At 37.6% G+C, this 26220-nt stretch overlaps 2 protein-coding genes across 6 annotated transcripts in view; both read right to left on the bottom strand.

Annotated features, from left to right (window-relative positions):
• The window catches only part of FYB1 (FYN binding protein 1), a 151200-nt gene extending 143820 nt beyond the window's left edge, over nucleotides 1–7380 (bottom strand). The window contains exon 1 of one of the 5 annotated variants that reach the window (XR_013378604.1): nucleotides 7234–7380. Coding sequence is in view for 3 of the 5 variants with exons in the window: in XM_077896161.1 (XP_077752287.1) it covers nucleotides 7234–7362 (129 nt within the window). In the remaining 2 variants the exon portion in view is untranslated. Of the gene's footprint in view, nucleotides 1–4414; nucleotides 4542–7161 lie in introns of those variants that run through there. The other 4 variants (XM_077896161.1, XM_077896159.1, XM_077896162.1 and 1 more) reach the window with 4 other exon arrangements.
• A 6052-nt stretch (nucleotides 7381–13432) lies between these two features.
• The window catches only part of C9 (complement C9), a 59454-nt gene continuing 46666 nt past the window's right edge, over nucleotides 13433–26220 (bottom strand). The window contains exons 10-11 of the mRNA XM_077896147.1: nucleotides 18990–19218; nucleotides 13433–14472 (exon numbers count right to left, since the gene is read on the bottom strand). Coding sequence (XP_077752273.1) covers nucleotides 14423–14472; nucleotides 18990–19218 — 279 coding nt within the window. The 3' untranslated portion in view covers nucleotides 13433–14422. The remainder of the gene's footprint in view (nucleotides 14473–18989; nucleotides 19219–26220) is intronic.

Here is a 26220-nt window from a genome sequence, read left to right as displayed (position 1 = left end):
CTTTGGCTTAAAACTTGCTTGTCATAGCATAGGGTTTTTTTTTTTTTTTTAATACACTAGGCTAGATCTTTTGCAGAAGGCAGATGGCCCCTTTTGCAGAAGAAGAGGATATAAGCCAGATAGTGGGAATGGGGAGAAGCATGAAGAGGTGAATGGATTTCCATTTGGGAATATTAGCATATTATTCAGGACCCTTTTAGCTTACATGATAAGAACAAGAGTCATCCTCCCTGAAAGAAAAGAGTTGGAAGCCCAGCTCTTAAGGGGATACTTCTAGCTCACTTTTTATGTTCTCTGATTTCCCTGGGACACCTGCTCTCAGTTGGGCTTTCACAGTAGCCACTTGAATTATTTGAAGGTCTGTAAACCCACTTCCTTCAGAAACTCTGCACTACCTATTCTCTTGTTTGACTGTGTTCATATTTGGGTCACAATTTTATTTTTTAAAGATTTTATTCATTTATTCACAAGAAACACACACACACACACAGAGGCAGAGACATAGGCAGAGGGAGAAGCAGGCCTCCATGCAGGGAGCTTGATGTGGGACTCGATCCCAGGTCTCCAGGATCACGTCCTAGGTGGAAGGAGGCGCTAAACCGCTGAGCCACCTGGGCTGCCCTGGGCCACAATTTTAAAAGGATGAGGGAGGGAAAGTCAATATTTAGCTCCAGGCATGGTCAAGGTTGCCTGCAGAGTATGTATGTCGCTTCAGAAGTAGCCCTTCTTCTTTTCTGTCTTTCTTTTTTTTTTTTTATTTTAAAGCTTATATCTATTTTATTTGAGAGATAGAGAGACAGCTCACAGATATGAGCTGGAGGAGAGGGAGAGGGAAAGAATCTCAAGTAGACTCTGCTGAGTGTGGAGCCCCACAGGGCCGGGAGGAGGGGTGCTCTCTCCCAGGACCCTGGAATCATGACCTGAGCCAAAACCAAGAGTCTGATGCTTAATGCACTGAGCCACCCAGGCACCCCAGAAGTAGCTCTACTTTCAAATGTAAACCAAATAATAGCACTCCCTCCTTTTCTTAGGAGCCTCCAGTGGCTACTTGGGGGATCAAAATAAGATCAAATCCCTTGGCTGCTGCCTATTTCTTAAAACCATTCCTGGCGGGGGATCCCTGGGTGGCTCAGCAGTACGGCATCTGGCTTTGGCCCAGGGCACGATCCTGGAGTCCCGATCCTTGCCCCCCTCTCTCCCTCTCTCTATCACAAATAAAAATAAATAAATAAATCTTAAAAAAAACAACAACAAAAAAACATCCCTGGCCATTTTGTCTTCTCTTGGTTATCTTCTAGCCATCCTGGTCTTGCTGATCTGAGCTCTCCCCGTCTCACATCTTTTGCACCTGCCATTTCCTCTGCTTGAAGCAGTTCTTAACGCTGTGTTTACCTTGCCTGCCTCATTCTTGCTGTTTGGTGCAGCAGTTCTCCACCCTCGCTGGGCCCCAACTCCCACCTCAAGGTTTTGATTTAACTGGTCTCAGTTGAGGCCTTGGGAACGTGTATGACTTAGAAGCCGCTCAAGTGATTGTCACATGCAGCCAGTGTTGAGAACCAGTGCTTCAGTGTAAACAGCACTTTATCAGAGACCAGAGCCATAAAGAGGATGCTCCTTTCTATGCTCTATCTCAGCTCCTTATTTATCTCCTTCCTGAGGTCGCTATATCGTATTTTACTTGTTCACTCTGATTAGCTTTTGATCTATCACTTCTACCAAACAGTGGTTCTCTGAGTGCCTGGATCAGCAGCACCTGAAAACTCATTAGAAATGCAAAATCTCTGGCCCTAGTCCCTGGCTGAGATGCATATTAACGTTTGAGACCCACCGTACTAGGTAAGGGGAAGCTCTCAGGAGCTTGGACCCCATCTGGATTGCTCCCCCTGCATTCTCGTTCAGACCCCAACATGGCATAGAGATTCAACAGGCCTTTGTTGAATGATTGAGCAGGTGATAGCACATCTCTTTGGTCAGTGGCTCACATGTCAACGGAAAGTTGGATGAAAGGAGCAAAACAGACAAAAACCCCCAAACCAACTTTTACTCCATTTCTTAAAATCTAAGCTTAGTCACAAAAGATTTTTTCCTCACTCATCATAAACATATAAAAATTGGTACATTATTAGATATCTATTCTTCCTTTTTTTTTCCCCAGAAAATTCAGCAAATTGAAATGTACCTAGAATCACTTGTCATGTAGATGGGTATCATTCTGTTTTTTTTCAATTTTAGGACTGTGAGGTGAACTAATTTGTCTAAGTTTACAGATCAAGTCAATTTCCACAGGGGCTGATGTTTGAGAATGAGAATCCTATTGCCATGTTCTTCTACTTCTAAAATGTGGAATCATGTTATAAAGAACGTGGGCCAACTCCATACCTTTCCTGAGCAGCAATGTGTATAAATGAATATATTGCCTATAATACCATAAAGAAAGAAAAATAAGACACAGTCGAAATGTCTAACCATATGGAAATGATTAAATCGTGGAAAAATGATTCATCATGAAAAATTATATCATAACCCATCTATTATTTGAGATATTTTATTTTTATTTTTTATTTATTTTTTTTTAAAGATTTATTTCTTTATTCATTCAGAGAGAGAGTGAAGAGAGAGGCAGAGACACAGGCAGAGGGAGAAGCAGGCTCCATGCAGGAAGCCCGATGTGGGACTCGATCCTGGATCTTCAGGATCACACCCCGGGCTGCAGGCGGCGCTAAACCGCTGCGCCACCGGGGCTGCCCTATTTGAGATATTTTAAATAAAAAAGCAGGTAAGGAAATGGGTTAAAAAGTAGGACAGCATTAATAGAAAAATCATATTCATAAAATATATTTTAAAGTAAATATATATTTAAATACATTTAAAAATATATCTTAAAATGATGAAGTATTTTAAAATGATGAAATTCTAGAAAGATCTGTACCTACTTCACGATGATCACCCCCAGGTATTGAAACTACAGAAAACGTTGTTTCATTTCTGCATATGTATATTTCTAAGAAATATTCTCTAATACTATGTGTTACTTTTGTAATAGGGAGCTGGTAATCCGAGAAAACATTGCTTATGTATTGTACCAAATACACACTATCCAGTTAAACTTTTTTTTTTTCTGGTATTATCATCTCATTTCCCCCAAGAAAACCCAAGTAACTCTATAAAAATCACTTATTTTTGAAAAAGCTATCAGTAATTAAGGTCAAGCCTTCTTGTAAGAATTTGGGACCTGAAGACCCATTTGAAAACACTTCCAGGCCAGGTAAGTCCCATCCTGACAGGTGACTGTCTTTCTCCCCCACAGTAGCTGCAGGTAGGATCCATGGGCCCCCATTTCCTCCGTGGCTGTGCATTCTTCCCTGCTAGGACCTGCACCTCTGATTCTCTGTCTTCTCCTCCCTTTCTCCTCTATGGCAAGGTCATTCTCTCTGGCCTCTGTACTTCCTAATTCTGGCTCAAGAGTCTCCTGACTTACAAACACATCCCATGAACCCCTGGTGCTCTCTACTCCAAAGCCCACAGCGCACTCCATCCCCCCAATGTGTCCCTGCAGGAGTCATCATCTCCATCCCTGTCTTTTCACTAGGGGCTGGCAAAGCAAACAATCCCCTTCCTTACAAAGAGAAGGGGTGGCCAAGTGTCCAGTCTTCTGGGCTCTGGGGGGTGAAGGAGGGGGTGCATGGGATAGAAAGTGAGCTCTCCTCTAGACTCTGGGAGCATGAGAACACTCCGTGTATGAGAACACAGGCAATCATTACAGAGAAATAATAGGAAGCCGTAGCAGAATACTCACACTGCAGTTCCGCAACATTACGAGTTAAGCGAGTTGTTACGGTACAATCAGGAACCCAGTCACAATTCTAAGTGTGCTCCAAATGATGACCTTAACTAACTCTGGGAACCCAACCTGCCCCTAAGATCTGAACGATTTGGGTTTTGTTTGCTTCTCTGAACTAAAATAATGAAATGCACTTTTAAACAAAAGGGCTCCTTTATAAAATCCACTGTGTTGTCAAATGGCTCGCAGTAGCAGCAGTACTGCCCACCCTTTATCATTGGGGTTCTCCTCTGGGATCCCAAACACTTACAGTAGGAAACTTGACTACGTTACTGATTCTGGCACCTTGCTGTCTTAAGAGGCAAAGACAAAGAATGCAGCTTTTCTTTCTGTAAGTCATAGCCCTTCCTCTATTCTGAAGGCTAGAATCAGAAACGGGAAATCCTGAAGCCACAGACTTTCAACTGGCATAACACTCAGCAGCTTTATATGCAAACAGAACAGCGGGTCAAGCAAAAATTCCAAAGGATAGGAGGACGTGGCTGAGAAGCATCCCCACCCCTCTCTGCTCTACGTAGAGAACATGAGATGTTTGCCAGGAGACCAGGGAAAATCATAAAATCTTTTACTTACCATTTTATTGAAAAGAGTGGATATGCCTGGCACACGGTGACCATGAAGATGCTGTACTGGGGTCAGTGAATGTGCAAGTTGGCTTTGCAGAGTGCACTTCCTTTTTTGAACTGTGTGGTCTGTCCAGCCTTCACACATTGATATGTAAGGTTTATTTGCATGTTATCTCAGCCTTCAGAGCATTTGTATAACTGACTGGGTTTATTAAGTTATTATACTTTAATAAAATGAGAACAGGTGGAGCTTTGAAGTCTGAAAGATGCCATGGGATTTTTAAAGAAGTGTCTGGAGGTTACATTTTGTGTACATGATTATTTTATATAAAATCTATATTTGTGAATCTATCTATGAATGAATGAAGGACACAATTTAAAATGTTAATAGCTGTTGACTTAGGTCAAGGTTTTATTACAAATAATCCTTGTTTTGTACTTTGCTGACTTTTCTATGTTGAGTATTTAGTATTTGTTAAAAACATAACTATAATCTTAAAAAGAACAAAGGGAACATGACAACAGTCCCAAATGTATTTAAATTGTCTCACCAATATTTAAATGGTGGAGGCATCCATAAGCTTATCATAGGATGACATTCGTTTCATCAAAAAAATATAAATTTTATGCCAATCTGGCTTTATATGTTAGGTTATTAACAATTTTTATTAGCATCAGATGCCTCAATCTTTCTGCTGGTAAACTAGATATATTCTTAAAGTATCGTGTTTGATCCCAGATCCCACAATTATCTGTAATACCTGTCTGAACACGTTCTGGTACAAGGATTTATCTCATTTATTTTGAATACATAGCCTGAACTAAAGTAATTTCAAGGGCAGAAGATCAACTTTGTTGCCTCTTGACGAGTAAAGGTAGCTGATTTCTTAGTTTGGGTTGTGAATTTCTAGATCTTCTTATAAGTACTACCATCTAGCAGAGGGGAACCAAACTTTTTCACTTGACGCTAAGCTAATACAAATTACTGCCATGACACTACAAATCCTATATTAAAAAGTTCTATATTAAAAGTTCTTTTTAAAAAAAGATGTCCCCTATTATTTATTCATTAAAATGAATATGTTTTTCAAAATGAAGATGTGATTAGAAATATGGATAGAATCATTGCCAGGACAAAGCATGAAGACGGAGCAGGGGTGAGTTCCAGAGGTGGAAAAGAATCTGATACTGTCTTGAAGCCTGCAGATATTTTAAAGAGGGAATGGTCAGAAATTAGGTGGGTAGTTAGGAATCTGAAATTGCAGTCTCTGGCACATAATGAATACTCAACAAATAAAAGGAGGAGGATGACCAAAGTAAGACAGGTATAGGAAAGGCATGCTTTTAGATCTAAAGCATTTGTCAGCAGAAGGCCTTGACGTGGAGACATTCTTTAGCTTAATCAAAATGCCTCTTATCTACTATCTCCTGAAATAGTTTTTTCATAGTGCAGGTATAGTTTAGTGTCTAAAGAAATGGTTTTCAACCTGGTTGCACATTAACATCACCTGGGATGCTTTTAAAAATCCCGGTTTCCAGGCTTTACCCAGACTGTCAAATCAAAATCTCTGGGTTTAAGACACAGTCATCAGTATTTTTTAGTTTTCACAGAAATTCCAAGGTGCAGGTAAGCCTGGTCTCTAGAAGGAGGAGCAGATGACTCCTGCTACCAGATGGTGGACAGATCACTAGGCAAGCTTTGGAGGTAGAAATAATCCTGACGCTCTGACACCATTGACTGCTGAGTTTAACAACACATTTTAACTATGCAGTACGTAACAATTACTTATTCTTGGTCATTCTGTGATTTTCTCTCTGTACCAGCAAGTTGGACCAAAATTACACCATGAACAGAAATCTAGCAATTTCCATTAACAATGTAGCTGACTGGATAAGTCTCTGGTTAAGAGAACTTCAAATTTCAATTCGTTTGTTTGAATTCCACTTCAATTTATGCTTATTTCCGAATGAAAATTAAGGTAAGTTTTAGTTGCTACTGACATAAATTCGGCAGTGTGTCAAAAACATATACTTAAGAGAAGTAGTATGATTAAGAAAAAAACAGTAAGGACTCAAGCTCCCAACCCTAATCCATCCTCCACCATTGAGTTTTAATTTTGGAGCATAATCACTTTACTTAAAACCATATATCAAATATCATGTATGTGAGTATATTTCCTGTGAAGTCAGCTAAGTACCTAAGCCCCTAAGAAGGAAGATGAAACAGGAAATGCAATGAAGATGACAGACAATAGAGAGATACCATCTCAAGAAGATAAAGTTCTATTTTCCTGATATGGGCACTGCAATTATTCCTGCTAGCGAAAGGGAGAAGTAGCTCAGCGGATGCAAAAGTCGTTAGAATTCTTTAACTACTTGGGCATGCATTCTCTTTTCCTAAATTTGCATTCTAGAGAATGATTTTTGTTTAGGCAATGGTAAAATGAGTCCGCTACTTTGGTGTTCACCAAAGGTGAAAGCTAGGGGGAGACAGTGAGGCCCCAAGTTGTGGGGTGGATCTCAGAAACCAGCTTCATTTTTTAAAGTCAATTGACAAGAAGATGGAGGAAATAGCACTAATAAAAATTTAGGTAACACTACTTACTGATCATTATTTGAAGATGATTAGCGTAGGGGATTAGAATTACTTATAAACATAATAAACTTAAACTTTAGTATAAAACTTATAAACATAATTTCAGCTTTATAAACCAAATGGTTAACATTTTAGAGAGGAAACACATGATCACTTACTTTATGTGTCCAACACTAATATGCCCGGACAAGACCCCAGAGGTAGGAGAATAGAGGCATGTTTAGTCTCACCTCTTCCAGGAAGCCTTCTCTTCTGTGCACTTGCTCTTCTCCCCCTTTTTCTGAACTGCAGACTGCACCACAAAATGAAGCTCTTTGGTATGTTTGCCTTTTATGGTTCTCCCATTGTATGGGCTGCATTAAGTTTGGCTCGCTAACTATATTTGAAACTCTTCCAGTGTGAATTAATTTGCATACTTCCTTCTGCCATGCTAAGATCCTAGAGCAACTTATTTTTCTAAACTTTTTTTCCTTCCTTTTTTTTTTTTTTTTTGCGCTCATGGGTTCCTTTCAGAATCTGATAAAAAACATTATACGGTTTTGCACACTAATTCTGCATGTGTACAGCCTCCCTTGAAGCCCATTATTTAGGAGAAGCTGTGGAAAAACTCTTGGCAAAAATATTATCAGATACTAGGAGATGGTCACTACATTACTGCTCTTTGAGGATGAAATTAAAACATAGAAATGCTGAGTGACCTCTTGAGATTTCACACTGGAAAAATGGTCAGCTAAAACCTCATTATTTTGTAAACTTGTCTTTTTCAATCAACGTGAATCTGAATGGTGCCAGCAAAGAACAACCCAAACTCACAAAATAGATTCATAGAAATTCAAGGAAATTAGTCTCCCTGTTAGGATAGATATGGAATAGCCAAGTGAAAAGTAGCAGGAAGAAACCAGGATAAGAACAGGCATGTTTAAAAAGGGTGTGCAAGAGGAAATGAGCTGTTCCTTGGTTTGGCTTATTTCTCTTTCACTTTTTGTTTTGAAAACAGAGTGGATTTTTACTCTTGTACTTTATATTTTTGATAAAAGCAGGCTTTAACCCATTCAGAACATCAATGCTCTGGAAGAAATAGCTATTTTTTTAAAAGATTTTATTTATTTATTTTAGAGAGAGAGTGCGTGAGCTGAGAGAGGGACAGAGTGGGAGAGAGAAGGGAAGGGAGAGAATCCCAAGCAAACTCCATGTCCAGTGTGGAGCTCAACACAGGGCTCAATCTCAGCCCCTGAGATCATAACCTGAGCTGAAATCAAGAGTCAGACACTTAACTGACTGAACCACCCAGGCATCCCTCAAAGAAATACCTTACCAATCAACTTTAGTAAAAACTGAGCTCACCTTCCAAACAGGAGGATAGTTCTCATCATATTTCAATAGGATGAGTAAATTGTATTTAAATTTAAGGAAAGCAGAGAAAAATTTTCTTTGCAACTTAAACTCAACCCCAGGCAAACATTTACTGATCTCTAAAAAGAACTGCTGAAACAGGACACTGGAGAAATAATCTAAACTTTATTTAAGGGGTCTTTTATCAAACCAGCTAGCTTGGAAAGCAAAGAGACCAAGAACAAAGCTTCTAGAATTCTGTTGTATATTAATTTATTTATTACTTTCTTTTGCTCTTTTGGTTATAATTTTTATCTTCCTCTCTCTTGGGTTTAAGGGGGCTTGTAAGGGTCTGCAGAGTCTCTTGAATCCTGCTCTTTTCTACTCATGGCTCTCACTGTTGTCACTTACTAGATCTCCAAGACAAGGACATTTAACTGACATCATCAAAATACATACTCTCATGGGTTGGTCATTGGGCTTAACAATTTGTTAATAAAAATTTGTATTTTAACAAATAAAAGATCATACATGAAAAATCTATTTCTGCTTTTATCTTTCCTCATTCATTCATTCATTCATGCATTCATTCCCAGTTCCCTTCCCAAAAGTAAGGTTAGGCCAGAAAGAATGGAAAATAAATAGACGTGTCTCAGGATCTTGTAGACTCAGAGAAGATGACAAAGGGAAAAATGGATCTCTCCACCATTCCTTGAATTCTTATTCTTTCCCGCTGTCAATTAATTGCAGGTATGAATATACTCATTTCCTAGTTTGTTGTCTCTTTAATTTAAAGATAGGAATATTTCTATTTCAGTATAGGATAAATATTGGTGAAGACTTACATTCTTTCCTTTCTTTTTAAAACATACCTAATTGCAAATCTTTGCCAAAAAAATAGGCAAGAAGCTTACCTAAATATAAAATTATCTATGACCTAAAATAAAATTAGCCATACCTGAGTATAACCAGGTGACAAATTTCTTTTGTTCAGAAGAATACAAATGTTGCTATTTTAAATTCTATAGTACCTTTTGGAACTCAATACTACTACTTAGTTATGCTATTAGGAGGACTTGTAAGAATCTATAATGTAGCTATGAAATACATTTATTAGAACATAATTTGTGAAATGATTCAATGTCATCTTGACCTTCTTGTATGTTTGTTTTTTTGTAGTCTCTTCTAGGCTGACTGATTGCAGTAGGCTAGCACATGAATAAAAAGTATCATTAATCAATACATGATACTGGGAAAACTGGATATCCATGATGCAAAAGAATGAAGCTGGAGCCTTACCTTATACAATATAGAAAATTAGCTCAAAATGATAAAAAACCTAAACATAAGAGCTAATATAACTGTAGACTCCTGGGGTACCTGGGTGGCTGTTGAGCATGTGCCTTCGGCTCAGGTCATGATCCTGGGGTCCTGGGCTCAAGTCCTGCATCAGGCTCCCCATGGGGAGCCTGCTTCTTCCTCTGCCTATGACTCCTCTGCCTATGTCTCTGCTTCTCTCTCTGTGTCTCTCATGAATAAATAAAGAAAAATCTTCAAAAAAACCTGTAAGATTCCTGGAATAAAACACAAGGGAGAAGCTTCATCACAAAGTTGGATCAAATGACTTCTTGGATATGACACCACAAGCACAGGAAACAGAAGAAAAAATAGGTAAATTAGATTTCATCAACATGAAAAACTCTTGTGCATCAAAGAATGCTATCAATAGGGTAAAAAGGAGGGATCCCTGGGTGGTGCAGCGGTTTGGTGCCTGCCTTTGGCCCAGGGCGCGATCCTGGGGACCCAGGATCGAATCCCACATCAGGTTCCCTGCATGGAGCCTGCTTCTCCCTCTGCCTATGTCTCTGCCTCTCTCTCTGTGATGACTATCATAAATAAATAAAATTAAAAAAAATGTATATTTAAAAAAATAGGGTAAAAAGGCAACCCCAGAATCAGAGAAAATATTTGTAAGTTGTATATATGAAAGGGAATTAATATCTAAAATATATAAGGAATTTCCATAAACTCAACTACCTGATCAAAAAATAGTCAAAGGACATGAGTAGATATTTCTCCAAAGAAGACATACAAAAGGCCAAAAAGGACATGCAAGGATGCTCAACATCACTCATCATTAGGGAAATGTAAATCAAAACCATCTAGAGATACCACTTTTGTATCCATTAGGATGGCTATTATTAAAAAACCTAGAAACTAACAAGTGTTAACCAGGCTGTGGGGAAATTAGAGCCCTTGCACATTGCTGATAGGAATATAAAATGGTGCGACTGTTAAGGAAAACAGTATTGTGGTTCCTTAAAAAATTAAACATAGGGACATCTGCATGGCTTAGTGGTTAAATGCTTGCCTTCGGCTCAGGGTGTGATCCTGGAGACCAGGGATCGAGTCCCACATTGGGCTCCCTGCATGGAGCCTGCTTCTCCCTCTGCCTGTGTCTCTGCCTCTCTCTCTCTTTCTGTGTCTCTCATGAATAAATAAATAAAATCTTAAAAATCTTTTAAAAAATTAAACATAGATTTAGCTTATTATCCCATAACTCCACTTCTGGGTATATGCCCCAAAAAAGTGAAAGCAGATTCAAAGAGATATTTGTACACTCATGTTCATTTATATATATAAATGATAGCCCCAAAGTAGAAGCAAACCAAGTGTCCAGCAACAGAGAAATGGACAAACAAAATGTGATATATGTATCATAAATATATAAATATAGCATTAATACATATATTTCATTGCTTTTTAAGGCTGAAAACATTCTATATTGTATACAGGGAAATTCTGATATATGCTGGAAGATATTCCCTAAGTGAAATAGATGTGAAAGGACAAATGTCAAATTCAGAGACAGAAATTAGAATAGTAGTTATCAGGGCTGGGGATGTAGGAAATGGAGAGTTATTGCTTATTAGGTGCAGAGTTTCAGTTTGGTATGATGATAAAGTTCTGCAGATGGGTAGTAGTGATTGTTGCACAACAATATAAATATACTTAATGCCACTGAACTGTACACTTAAAAATGGTTAAAATAGGGGAGCTGGGGTTGCTCAGAAAGTTAAGTATCTGCCTCTTGATTTTGGTTCAGGTCATGATCTCAGGGTTGTGGGATCAAGCCCTGTGTTTGGCTCTGTCCTCACTGGAGAGTCTGCTTGAGATACTCTCTCCCTCTCTCTCTCTGCCAGTCTCCTGCTCCTTCTCTACAAAAAAATTTTGTTAAAATGGTATATTGCTACAATAAAAAAAAAAAAACTCCTCAAAAAAAAAAAATCACTGAGACCACTAATTATTTAGAGGAAAGTACTAACTCATTCTGCCATAAAACATTATTCTCAGCTTTCAGATTTACTCATTTTGACTTTTTAAGTGTCACTAATGTTAGAGTCACATTCAGAAGGATTTATATCAATAGCCTTGCATAATAACCATGTTTATTGTTTGTTTACAAAGGCCAAAGTCATTAAATGCATTATTTCAATAAATCAACACAAAATCCTATGAAGTGAACATTATCACCCCTAGGGTATCCTAGAGCTTGGGGGTTTAGTAACTTGTCTCTTGTTAAAAAGTACATCACTTCCTTCTCTTGAACCACTTCACTGCTCTTAGCATGGTCGTGGCTAACGAACCCGAGGTGGGAGTAGAGAGGTTGAGGGGAGTTGGAGGTGAGCAGAGTGATAGATGTTTGTCATGTGAATTCATTACATATGTGTGCTTGTGTGTGATTGAGAGAGAGAATACTTTTGTTTCTTTCAAAATAAACCTAAGTTAAGCCTAGCCTCTTATCCACCATTTAGGATTATTTTTATAAATAACTATTGGGAAACGACCTCAAGGGTGTTATTGTGGGCTGTTGCATGCAGTGTCCCCTGTGTACACAGTCAAAGGGCCCTGGGGAGATAGTGGTGTAAAGCCAGGGAAAGGATGTTGATCCACACCTCAAACATTCATTAGTTGCCCCATATACGTTGCTATCTACCAGGCGAACAATAGAAGGAATAAGCTACCTGAGTTTTGAATGTAAAAAGGGAAAAATGTAAAACCATAGTGATTCTCCAAAGCTGCTTTTCCCATTAGGCCCAAGAGAATATGAATGCCCATCCAGCTCCTCTGGGTCCTCTTAATAAGGCTAGGTTTCAGGGGAATCATCAGAATGTATGCCTGAGACAGAGGACTATTTTCCCCAATTGTTTCTTCCCTTGAGTTTGTGGAGTGCCCCTCAGAGGGCATGTGGGGTGGGGATACCCTGAGCCCCATCTGCCTGCACTGAGCTCCACCTTTCCTTCTCAGGAGTCTGCTTTCTCACAACCACAGGCCAAGCTGAGCCATGTAAGGCCCAGCAGCCAGAAGGTCCTCATCTCTCCCAATTTCTCCTGATTCTTCCTCAGTGTAGGTTTAGAGGCGTTCTCCCAGGGGCGGAGTCCTGTTGGGCAGTTTCTGGTGTCTCAATGGTGCACCCTGCTGGAAAGGCTCTACCAGCTATGTCACGATTGAAGGGAAGTTCGTTGGAAGATCTTGAGGTAACCAGTGCATCTGCACGGTTCCCCTCCACTTCCAGTAAAAGGGACTCTGACAAATCATTAAGCTGACCCTAGGGAGTCCAGTTGAGGCTCAGCTCTTTTCTTGTTTGACATTTATAATTCAAAAGAGTGCAAGGCATTCTCAGTATTTACTCTGATAACTCCCCTTAGTCCAGATGCTCTACAGCAGAAACTCTCTTAACAGTGCGTTATCTGAGCTGTGTTCAGTATTTGCATGCATTTAACAGACCCAAATTCTTTTTGATTCGCCTAGGTTTCTGGGGGCAGGGAACAGGAATTCTTTTAGGCTCCCAAGGCTATTTTCATATCCAAGGGACCAGGCCAGCACTTCTATTTTTAGAGCTCCATCCCTATCACATGTAACATATGAAAATGCATCCCATATCCAATAACCCTTTCCTTTGTTGCTTAGAAAAAGAACTTGAAAAATATTGTTAAAAATTGTGCTTTTAATTTTTTTGCAAATAAATAATTTACTGTGATCTTTCAGTAATTGTGTGCATTCTGAATTTGTGTGAAGTGAGGAAAAACTAACACATTTATTTATAAATGAAGGAAATGTTTATTAACAATACCAATTAATGGAGTTGATATGATCATATTATTCATGTTTATTAAACATTTATTAATTTTGATTTTGCATTTTTTCTTTTGTATTTTGAGGGTTGTTTTTAGGGGAAGTCTCAGACCTTTTCAAAAGCTTTGAAGCCTTAAGTACCACTCTATTTAACATATAAAATCATACAGTCAGCTCTCTTGATCACTTTCTTATGTGGGTAGCCTTACCTCATACAATTCATTAAGTTGAGTATTAAGCTGGACCATATGAAATTGTTGGTTATTTGTTTTTTGTGTGTTTGTTGTCTTTCTTCTTTCTTTCTTTCTTTCTTTCTTTCTTTCTTTCTTTCTTTCTTTCTTCTTTCTTTTTGTAAAATATGTTTGGATAGGGACATTTTGCATGATTTAACCTAATTGTTTTGGTTACAAATATAATACTTTCTTCCCTTGGAAACATAGAGTTAAACTGGAGAGCTAAGACTAACAAGAGCAGCATGCTCTGCATGGGGTTGGCACTCAGTAGGTATTTGCTCAGTGAATGAATGCAGGTACTGATGAATGACCCAACAAGAAGCAATGACATACACAAGAATGAAATTGCATGTCATGGACTTGGATAATGGATCTGGTGGAACATATTAATCATACAAAGTACTTTGGCAATTACTTTTAAAGCCAACACTATCTTTTTAATTTTGTTTGTTAGCCAGAGACTGGCATTGACTGTGGGAGAAAGTAATCTTCATAGTTCACTGCTGACTGCTCATTCAGGGATAAAAAATGGAAACACCATAGGAGTTTAAGGAGGAAAAGAAGCGTTGTGGGTTGGAGAGAGATTTCAGAGGTCAATTGGATGTTCATGTTGTTTTCCATTTGGCAGCAAGAACTATCTTCAAGGGTAGGATCCTTAATTGCAAAGTCCCGGTTTTTACTTTTGTTTGATCCCGGAGAAGTCAATAGGTTTATTTGTTTATTTTGTTGTAGTTGTTGTTCTTTTTATTTTTTGTTTGGCTGGTAAACCTAGAGAAAACAAAGGATTATCATATCATGATTAATAGGACTTCAACTTTGGGTTCATCCATCCATCCATCCATCTATTTATTTATCTCCTTATCCTGTTGCACCCCAGTGTGCCAGATGCTGTCTAGATGCTGGGTATAAAACAGGGTGCAAGATAGTAGACACATTACGAACTAGAGGGATCTTCAGCTTGTGTAGAAAGATGAAATATTATTAGTTCTGGAAGAGCAAAGGGAAAAGTGCTCAGAAAGCGTAGACAGAATCGATTCTTGGAGAAATTGGAGATTTCAGTGAAGAGATGTTAATTATTCTGGGTCCAGAAGGAAGGTTTTTCCACTCTTTGCATAACCAGAGAATTAAGAAGGAGGAGGAGGAGGAAGAGGAAAGGAGGAGCAAGAGGAGAAGAGGAAGAGGAAGAAGAGGAAGAAGAAAAGGAAAAAAAGAATCATGCTCCAGGAAGGATCCACCACAAAGGTTCTGGTTTAACTGGCATGGATGGACATCTGTTTTGTTTTTGTTTTTGGCTTTTCTAAAAAAGCTAGCCAGGTAAATCTAGTGAGCATTAAGCTGAGAAACCTTGGTGTGGGAGAAGAAAACACACAAGGGGAATAAAAAAAAAAAGGGAGGTTAGTTTGGTTGAGGGAGGAGAAAGTTGGAGAGCATTCTACTTGAAGTAAATAGTACGTTAAAGAAAGGTGATGTTTAAGATTTAAGATTTTCAATCTCATGATTTAAATAAGGTGCTGGAACTGAATATTTTGTCGAAAATGGGATATCAGGAAGAGACTCCTCAAGAGAAAGATTCAGCAAGAAAGACTTCATCAAGGAGCTGGTGGACCAATCTGGGTTAGTTGTGAAAGGTCAACCAGAAGACACTAGCTTCCTTAAAACTATTATGTATATAGATGGTGAACTTGATCTTCATTATTCATCAAACACAAAATGTGGAAACTGAACCAAGACATTTACATAAAAAACTGGTGCAAAATAAATGAAAACAACAGGACCTCACAAGAAACAAATTAACCCTAAGAATACTCAGAGTAACAGGATTCCCACAGGAAACTATTTACACTGAGGATTAAACATATAATAAGAAATACCAGTTTGAAAAGAATGCCACGAAAATGAGTTAGTACACTTAACAGACAAATCAATTGCAGTGCAGAAACTATATATTCTGGAGCAGTTTAAGAGATGCTCCCAAATGAATATGTTTAACATCTTCAAAGAGATAAAAGCAGGAAAATAATACAGGAGGCCAGGATTAATTAAAAATAGATTAAGGTCTTGAACATAAGATCTGAAACCATAAAGCTCTTGGAAGGAAACATAGGTAGTAAACTCCTTGACCCAGGTCTTAGCAATGACTTTTTGAATCTGACACCAAAAGCAAAAGCAACAAAAGCAAAAATAAACAGGTGGGACTACATGAAACTAAAAAGTTTCTGCATGGCAAAGGAAATCATCAACAAAATGAAAAGACAACCTACTGAACGAACAAAATATTTGCAAACCATATATCTGATAAGCAGCTAATATAGAGAATATATAAAGAATTCCTACAACTCAATAGCAAAAAAATAATTTGATTAAAGAATGGGCGGAAGATCTGAATAGACATTTCTCCAGAAAAGAGACATATAGATGGCCAATAGGTACATGAAAATGCTCAGCATCACTAATCATCAGAGAAATGCAAATCACAACCACAAAGAGCTATCTATCACCTCCCACCTGTTAGAATGGCTATTATCAAAAAGATAAGAAATAACAAGTGCTAGTGAGGATGTGACAAGAAATAACAAGTGTTAGTGAACCCGTGTGCACTCTTGGTGGGAATGTAAATTGGTCCAGCTGCTCTGGAAAATATCATGGAGGCTCCTAAAAAAATTAAAAATAGAACTACTATATGATCCTCCAATTCCACTTCTTGGTATTTATCTGAAGAAAATTAAAACATTAACTCAAAAAGATACACGCGCCCCTATGTTTACTGCAGCATTTTTTACAATAGCCAAGACATGGAAGCTACCTAAGTGTCCATCAATGGATAAATGGATAAAGAACGTGTGGTATATATACACAATGGAATATTCAGTCACAAAAAAGAAGGACATCTTTGGACCTTGAGAGCATCATAGTAAATGAAATAAGTCATACAGAGAAAGAGAAATACTATATGATCTATTTTATTGTATTTTATTTTTTTATATGATCTCTTTTACATGTGGAATCTGAAAAGTAGAAAAACAAACAAAACATAAAACTCATAGGTACAGAGAATAGATTGGTGGTTGTGAGAGGTGGGGTGAGAGAAATGGGGAACTCTTTGTTTTGGTTTAAATAAATTGAATAAGTAATAATAAATAAATAATAAAGAAAGATCTTAAGATTTAAGTGCTAAAAGCCAGATCAGCGTATGGATCAATGTATATACTTTACTACCATTGGGCAAAGAACAAAAATGGGGAAAGAAAAATCTCTCTCTCTCTTTTCTCTCTCTCTTTATCTATCTATCTATCTATCTATCTATCTATCTATCTATCTATCTATCTATCATCTATCTATCTATCTATCATCTATCTATCTATCATCTATCTAAATATATATACGTGTACATTTCTTATTTGCTTGCATAGAAAAAAGATGTAGAAATAGGCATCAATGATAATAATGCCAAATAGTTTTTGAACACTTTCCCCAAATTCAAGTCCTTTGTTAGTCTTTTACATGTGCTATCTTACTGTGAATCCATGAGTCTCAAGCACCTTCTGTGCCCACAGTCTAGTTTTTGTTTTTAATTAAAGCAAACACATAAAGGTCATATTTTAGGTAAATTGACCCTGCTCCTGTGGCCATATCCATTTGGAACAGAAATCTGCACCTTGGCAAAAGTCCACTGTCTACGGAACAGACATAAGGAGGACCAGGAGTTTATGCTATCATTAGAAACTCATCCTGTTTTAGGAACACTATGTATTGGATAATGGAATAAAACTCAATTGATCCAATCAGATTCTAACAGCATGCCCTTGGAAACAGACTCTGAGAATCTGAGTTTGTATGCCTCATATTTATTAGTGTGTGTTCTTTGGGGAAAAAATCTGTTAGGAGTGTGGAAAGCAAAATTAGGAATAAGGGGAAGTTCAATTGTAACGCTCTTGCAACTGAAGCTTCACCAAATCACGTGGGGAGCTCTGAAGCTGGAGGGTGCTTCAGAGTTGTCCCACCTGAGGCAAGAGGACTGCCTTATCAAATACCAACCAATGGACTAGTCATCAGATAGGAGCCTCCCTCAGGTCCGGAGCATAACCTTGGGCATGGTCGCTTCCTTGTTACAGGGCAATTGCTAAAGAGAATTGAAATGTTGTGTGAAATGTCAGCCATTAACCGTCGGGGGGTAATCCTCCTAGGAGGTGGGGGGATGGGCGCTTGAAGGTCCTGAAGGGACACCTGTGCTGTCTACCATGACATCCTCTACAGAATCTTCAGGAATTTTGAATGCAGGAAGCACTGAAAAAACATAGAAGCAGCAGAAGCAGACAGGAGAAATACACTGAGAAAGTGATAAAGAGTCATAAAAGTGGTAGCGTCACTACAGCATTAATGACAAGGTAATTTGGTTGTTACAAGGGTTTTTGGACATTTCGAGGAGGCTTTTGTATCTTCAACAATGATAAATGATATTTCAGATTTTCATAAACACCAACTGTAATTATGGAGACAGTTATATTCTCCTTATCTGTTTCCTGCGATCTGAAAAAACAAAACTAAAAGACGTAGATCTTAGGGATTCAACTGTGAAGTGCATCTTATTCAAGGGTATTTATAAGAACATGTGAAGAAAACTTCTCTGGAAAAAAAAAGAAAACTCTGGAATATACAAGAATATTTTTAGAGAGATTAAGAATTTTGATTATTTGCTTAAAAAATTATAGTTGACCCCTGAATAACATGGGGGCTTAGGGACACTGATCCCCACACAATTGTAAGTATGTGCACTACTTTTGACTCCCCCAAAACTTAACTCCTCATAGCCTACTATTGCCTAGAAGCTTACTGAGAATATAAATATAGTTGATTAACACTAGTTAACACTAGTTAGTTAATCAACTAACACATATGTTGTATGTCTTATATATAGTGTATTCTTAAAGTAAGCTAGAGAAAAGAAAATGTTATTAAGAAAATCATAAGGGAAATACATTTCTAATACTGTGCTGTAAAAAAAACCCATATACATGGACCCATGGAGTTCCAACTTATGTTGTTCAGGGGTCAGTCATTACAATTAAATTTTTTTTTCACATTTCTGTTTAAATGCAGATGCAGAAGATGTAAAATTGCATGCTCGATGACACATAAAGTCTGATTTGTCCATTTTCATTATCCATTCAGTTTTTATCCTCTGTTTATGTGGAAAATCTAGAAGTTTCATACAAATTAATTTAAGAGCTAATTTTCAAAATAAATCACCTCAAAACTTTGTCCCTAATGATGTAAGTTGTTCTCACCTTTAGAAATTTTTCGTTTACTGGTTTCGCAGGCAATGCCCGTAAATTCGATTGGGCAGGAACACAGACATTCTCCCTCTAGCAGAATTATGGTACCTCCATTTTTGCACTGGTCGCATTTTCTCACACTGAATTCATTGATGTAATCTTCAATGGCACTTTCCAAATTTTGTTTCTTTAGGTGTGCATCTTTTATTTGCACTGGAATCAGATTATATATAGGAGATAGCTACAAGAAAGTAAAACATTTAACTTTAGGACTTTTTCTACTGATGGAGTTTGTGTAATACCATTCACTGAATTATCTATGAATTCATGAATTCAACGAAAGCTTATTTAGTGATTGTTATTGGTAGATATGATGTTAGCTTTTAAGACTATAGTGGTGACCCAAACCAGGCATGATCTCTGTGATCACGGAGATCACATTATAGAGATAAGAAAACTGATATTAAAATAATTTTATAGATAAATGGAAACTATGGTAGGTGCTATATGGGATGGGTACATGTATTTTTAAAATGCACAATCATGGATTTAAACGTTTTGCAGGATCATATATTGACATTATTTTGAGAATTATTTTTGCTGCCTTTTTTCTCTCCTCTCTTCCAGCAGGTATCCAGGTGCTCACTGTCTCTCATTAAAGTAGAGGTTTGTGTGCAAGACCAAGATCAGAAAGTGTCTAAAAGCAAATTCTTTTTTTAAAAAGATTTTATTTATTTGAGAGAGAGATACAGAGAGCAAGAGAAGGAGCACAAGAGGGTGGGGAGAGCAGAGGGAGAGGGACAAGCAGACTCCCTGCTAAGCAGAGAGCCCAAAGAAGCTGAGCTTGATCCCAGGACCCCGGGATCATGACCTGAGCTGAAGACTGAGCCACCAGGTGCTCCAAGGAAAATTCTTTACTGCCTTCCTCCCCCACCCCCTTAAAGCATGGATTTATTAAGAAATTTTTGCAGGAAAGAGTGTGAGAATCCCACTGAGGAAGGAGATTCCTCCAGCCTTGGTATGTCCCTCAAGTAGCACGAAACCCTACCTAGATCTCTGGCAGCTATTTTGGGAGGTAGCAGGAACTATGGAGTGCCCCGAGGGAAGTTAGGTCCATATCTGGCACCAAGGATTCAGTTCTGTCAAGGACTCCCATGCACAATCTTGACCTCAAGTGAACATGTGAGTTTGAACAATGAGGTTACCATCACCACAGTGAACTAAATGTTTACATATATTAAATTCCCAGCTTCCCAACAGACACATCAGGGTTCTTGTATTAATTTGGGCAACAAGGACAGGCCTCCCTGAACCCAATCCAATAAATGAATGAAGGCTGAATTTTCCAGCAGTATGGAGGGATGGGATCTCAATGCCAGATTTAATTAGGCTTACAGAAAATGAAACAAAATGATTTATTCTACACACTTAAATTCCTAGAGTAAGACACATAGCTCCCACAACTGATGCAGGAAAGCTTGGGAAAAACTTTCCTGAGAATATAACCCTTAAGCTGAGACTTGAGGGTTTGACGGTGCTGGGCCATAAAGAAGAATATTCTAGTCATACAGAAATCAAACAGTTCCTACGGTGGAGAAACCACAATATATATTGATAGTGTGCATCATATGTCTCTATAAGCAAATTCAATTGCGTGACTCTAAAGAGCCACTTGAGTAAATAAATCATTAGAAATCGAGGCCCTGTAGTGGCATAGCACTTTGAAACAGGAGGCACAAAATTTAAAAGAAATTGGAATCCAAAGGCTCAAGAAAGAGGAGATAAAAAAAATACCACAAATTCCCATGAGAGAGTGATGATGGATTAAATAATGTCAACTGATTTTTCTATTTTCCTCTGATGACAACGACAAAAGCTGAACAAATAAAACCAAAATTAAAGATCTGCTTGAAGGCCCTGGAGAACTAATGAGGTAATACTTAGTGGGTAAAGATCTGGGAGGAGGTGGAAATGCAGTGAGGTGAGCTTCGTGTTTTTGGACCATAGTGCCCTTGACATGTTTCCTAATTTGAGAACAGGCAGCAGAGGGGCTGAGGTAAAAGAGCATGTTACTGGGCCGGGGAAAAATTCAGGGATGGTGAAGGAAAATAAGCCATGCTTTGGGTTGGGATCCAAAGGACTACAGCCCAGAAGTAAGAGGGTATTGTAAGTGGGGCAGCTCTGGCAAAGACTGTGGTGTGGTTTGCGTTAGGATAATCTTGGGAGTGCCTGGGTAGCTCAGTCAGTTAAGCATCTGACTCTTGATTTTGGCTTAGGTCATGATCTCAGGGTGGTGAGTTCAAGCCCCTCATTGGACTTTACGCTGGGTGTGGAGCCTACTTAAAAACTAAAAATAAAAAAACCCTCCAATAATCTTGAATCATTGTAACCCCAGCTTTCCAGATGTAAATATGTATTTCCTTTGGAGGAAAATAAAATCATTTCAGGCCTCCAGCTACTCCTAGAATGATTTTAAAGTATAGTATCCAACCTCCAATAAAAATAACTAGGTACACAAAGAAATAAGGCAACATGAACGAGAACCAGTAGGAATACTAGACACTAGAAGCAGAGCTGTGAGGATGCCAAGATTTGAGTGACCCGACTTTTAAAGAACTAAATTTGGTGCCTTGGTGGCTCAGTCAGTTAAGTGTTTGGCTTTGGCTCAGATCATGATCTCAGGGTACTGGGATTGAGCCCCCAAGTTGGGCTTCCTGCCCAGCAGGGAGTCTGCTTCTCCCTCTCCCTCTGTTCCTGCCCTCTGCTCATGCTCCCTTTCTTTCTCTCTCACAAATAAAGAAAGAAAAAATCTTTTTGAAAAGAAGAATGACATTTACATGAGCAGGGGGATAAAAGAAGAAATCAACAATTTTAGCAGAAAACTGGAAATTATTTCTTAAAGCAGAGGATTTGGAAAAAAGTAAATAAATAGAACTATTATAATTTGATATTATAATATTCCAGTTAATGGCCTAGTTACATAGAAGCTATAATAAAACTAAAGCAAATTTAATGAATTGGAATATAGGCCGAAAGAAAATATTCACAATGAAACATAAAGAAATAAAAGATTGGAAAATACAGGATGAGGGTAGAAAGCATAAAAGACAGAGAAAGTGAATGATTCATATAATTTAAGTCCCAGAAGGAGACAATATTTAAGAGGCAATATTTGAAGAGCTAATGGCTGAGAATAAAACAAACCTGTGAAAGACAAGGTACCCCAGTAATGAGGTTGCAATTTTTTTCTTTTTACGCCCTGGCATATCAGAGTAAAATTGCTAAAACAAAGGCAATTTAAGATTTTATTTTTAAGTCATCTCTCCTCCTGACATAGGGCTCAAGCCCACAACCCTGACATCAAATGTCACATGCTCCACCGACTGAGCCAGCCAGGTACCACAAATCTTAAAATCATCTTAGTGAAAAGCCAAGTTGACTCGCATATTTGATTTTAATAGAAACAATAAAAAATGTAAACTGTTCTAGGACAATGAAATATTCAGGGGAGATTTTTAAAAAGATGACCTGGAAACTTCTACCACTCTCAAAAAAAAAAAAAAAAAAAAAGAAATCTAAATTGATTGTAGATCAAAAAAGTAAAAGCAAAGCAATAAAGATTCTGGAAGATAATATATAGGAAAGCATCCTCAAGACCTTGAAGTGGGGAAAGATTTTAAATAGGACACAACAGCACTAACTATAATGAAAAGAAATACATATGTGACTACATCAAAATTGTTTTTAAAAATCAACATTATAATTCCTGACATGATGTACTGAGAAGGACATAACATCATTTGTGTGGTATTCTTGCCAAAATGCATAACCTCAATCTTCTCTAAGCCTAAATTGAGAGAAACTTGACAATATAGCTAACACTCATCAAAACATGTCAAGGTCATGAAAGACAAGAAAAGTCTGAGAAACTGTCCCAGGATGGAGGAGACTAAGGGGACATGACAACGAATTGCAATGTGGGATTTTGACTGGATCATGGAATGGAGAAAGGATATTAGAGGAAAAACTGGTGAAATTTGAACAGGTCTATGGGTTAGACAATGTTAATTTTCTGATTTTGATGAACTGTACGATGGTTATGTAAGTTGTTAGCGTTAGAGGCTGCTGGTTATAGGGTGAATGTGAACTCGATGCTATTTTTGTAGTTTTGCTCTCTGTACTGTTTATGCATTTTTACAGTAAGTCTAAAATTATTTCAAAAGAAAAAGCCAGAGAACATGTTATAAAAAAAAAAAAATCCAAAAGCATGGAAGTCCTCAAGTGAAAGAGAACAATTATAATACTTTTAAGTGAGAATAGGGTCATATCCAGAATATACCAAGAACTTCTACAGTCCACACAATTGTCTACAGATTTATACTTTATGATTTAGCATAAAATATTTAGATTTCAACAATGGTATATTTATTTGGAAGAAAGTAACCTCTTACCGACTTTGCCACATTGGCACAGACAACATAAGCATGTGGTGGAGTTATTTTGATTTTTGGGAAAAGAAATTCATCTTGTTTTACCCATCAAAGGAAAGTCAAGGCCAGATAATCTAAGATACAGGAATAGAGGGTCATGGAGAAACTACAGTGTGCATGAAATGCACAGACATTGTTCCAAGAGATAAAAACGAAGGTCATGCAGTGACAACAGTCTCAGAGGAGCCTCAAGCCCTGGAGGTGATCCCACAAGAAAACAAGGCACGATTAAAACGATTAAAACGTACTTTGTGAAGTGTTCCTGAAGAGCCACACCTTTTTCTGATGAACTTTGGCTCTCTGCTAATGAAGAAAAGAGTTCTAGTTTTTCTCCTATCCTAGCTAACTCCATCTTTCTGCCATTCGTAGATGTATTTTCAGTGGATGTAATCTGTCACAAAACTTGACAACATACAAGTACATTGAAATATAGTTTAATATGAGGTACACTGAGGTTTCTAACGGGCTTCCAAACTAATTAATCTAGGTGCCAAGTGTAGTTTGTTGTTAGAAGGAGTGTTATTTTCATCCCTGTACAAGAGAATTTAGAATGATTTTTTGCTTTATCTTTTTAACTGTAATGACTACAGCACAAAGCACTGGTACTACAGCTCTTTAAAATACTATGCTTTTTAATATCTGGTGCATCGCTGCTAAGAGTTGCATAATATAACAAAAATGGTAGGCAAATAGTTCATTATTACTCAAGTTGCTCCAGAAAGAGCTTAATATAGCCTGACATGTGGGTGCATATGATTAGTTGAGGGAAAAACAAGAAAGGGGGAATAGAGGGTGGGAAAGGCAAGACAAGGCAAAACCAACACAAAATTTATGCTAGAAGGACCCACCCATTGACTTGAGCTTGGCCACAAATTTGAGTATATTTTCTAGTACACTGAGTAAGACGGCTAAATTTAATGATCACATACATTTAAGAAATATTTACACAATTCCCAAGAGAAACAAAATGATCCTTAAAACTGAGATTAAAGAGTAATATCTCCCATGAGTTCTCATGAAGGAGACATCGTATTACAAAACATCCTTCCAGTAAATAAAGCAGTGGGTTATATAACTTTGTTTTTTATAGTGCCAAAACAAAACTTTACAGGAAGCCAATTTGCTCTATGCGAGCTATACTGATCTCTGCTGCTTTGAGCTAGAGGAAATAACACACTTTAGATCTCTCAGGCAATTACGAATAAACGTAATTTCCTCAGCTGACATTTTTATAACTAGTTTGTAGCAGTAAGCTTAAGAAGAAACCAAAGTTCAGCTATTCTGTTGAGATAAAATGTAGAAATGTTGTATTAACATTCGGGCAAGCTGAAAATAGAATTAATATACTTCCATGAAAACTGAAGCTCTGACAAAACTTAATCCGAAGGCGAGGTACATAAAGAAGGGTGGAGGAAAAATTCTTGGGCTGAGTTAGTGCATTCCTCAAGAAGGTTGGGGTCTGCTGAAGCACACAGGCAAAGAGAATTAGAGCCACAAGGTTCTGCTTAATAGAGCATGGCCTTAGTTACTTTACGTTTTTATTAAATTTTTTCCATAGTTACTTTAACATGGAAACCTATGCTATGCTATGTTGTGTTATGTTATATATAACTAAGTATTTTACTTAGAAAAATCTCTGTAAGATTCTTTAGAGTAATATAACTTCCTAGTGTTTCCTCCAAGAAAAACTTTGTAAGATGAATACCTTGGTAATTGATTTAATTTGCTCAGATTAAACATAAATCAGTTAATAGTTTAGTGTAGGGGGGTGTGGAGAGGTTTTGCCAATTCTTTAAACAATTAAATAGAAGTGGCAATTATTTTAATATGAAGACCATCCTTGGTGTTTGAACATGTCATCCATAGACAATAGAATGCTTCAGCTTATCAAAGAATTAATTAGTGATTGTAGAGTGTTTAATTGCCTCACAGAATAGCTTCTAAACCAGAAAAACAGTTCTACTGGATTTATAAAATCAAAATTACTTGAAATCTATTTTAAGGTAAAACCACAGTATATATTATATCTCTTTAGGGATTTAAAAGCCACACACAATCAATAAAACACATAGTATTTTACTAATTTCTGCACTTTATCTACAAGAAGATATATTTTTAAAAGTGATTTCTGGGTGACTTACTATAGCTGTCATTTTCTTAGGTAGAAGAGTCATATGAAAAGTCCAGGCCTCCAATATATAAGAAAGAAACGTATACAGGTACTTGGAATGCCTAATAATTTAAAAATCTGGAGATAAATAATTGCCCTCGAAAATAGGATAAACTGGGATGCCTGGGTAGCTCAGTGGTTGAGTGTCTGCCTTCGGGTCAGGTCGTGATCCCAGGGTCCAGGATCGAGTCCCATATCAGGCTCCTTGCAGTAGAGACTGCTTTTCCCTCTGCCTATGTCTCTGTGTCTCTCATGAATAAATAAATAAAATCTTTTTAAAAAATAGAATAAACTATAGTTTGCATCCAGCCAGTATGCCTGTCCAAATGACCTGATGAAGGTCTTTGCATAATTCTAGCAAATCTAATAGTAAATCTTTAGTAGATGCTTTATTTACTTGAGATTTTAAAAATCAGCTCTAGAATGTAATGGATGATGGTTAAGACCTTCTCAGAGAACAATCCTGGATCCATACAAGGACAGCTGAACTTCCTTTGCAGAGATGAGAAGACAAACCAATTTAAGTGTCCATGTGGATGTAAACATTTTTCTAAATTAATTCTTCTTTCATTTAAGATTTTCT

Source organism: Canis aureus, chromosome 4 (genome assembly GCF_053574225.1).
Source record: "Canis aureus isolate CA01 chromosome 4, VMU_Caureus_v.1.0, whole genome shotgun sequence".
Taxonomy (NCBI): Eukaryota; Metazoa; Chordata; class Mammalia; order Carnivora; family Canidae; genus Canis; species Canis aureus.
The sequence above is the reverse complement of the archived record's forward strand: the minus strand, read 5'-3'. Positions and strand labels throughout refer to the sequence as shown.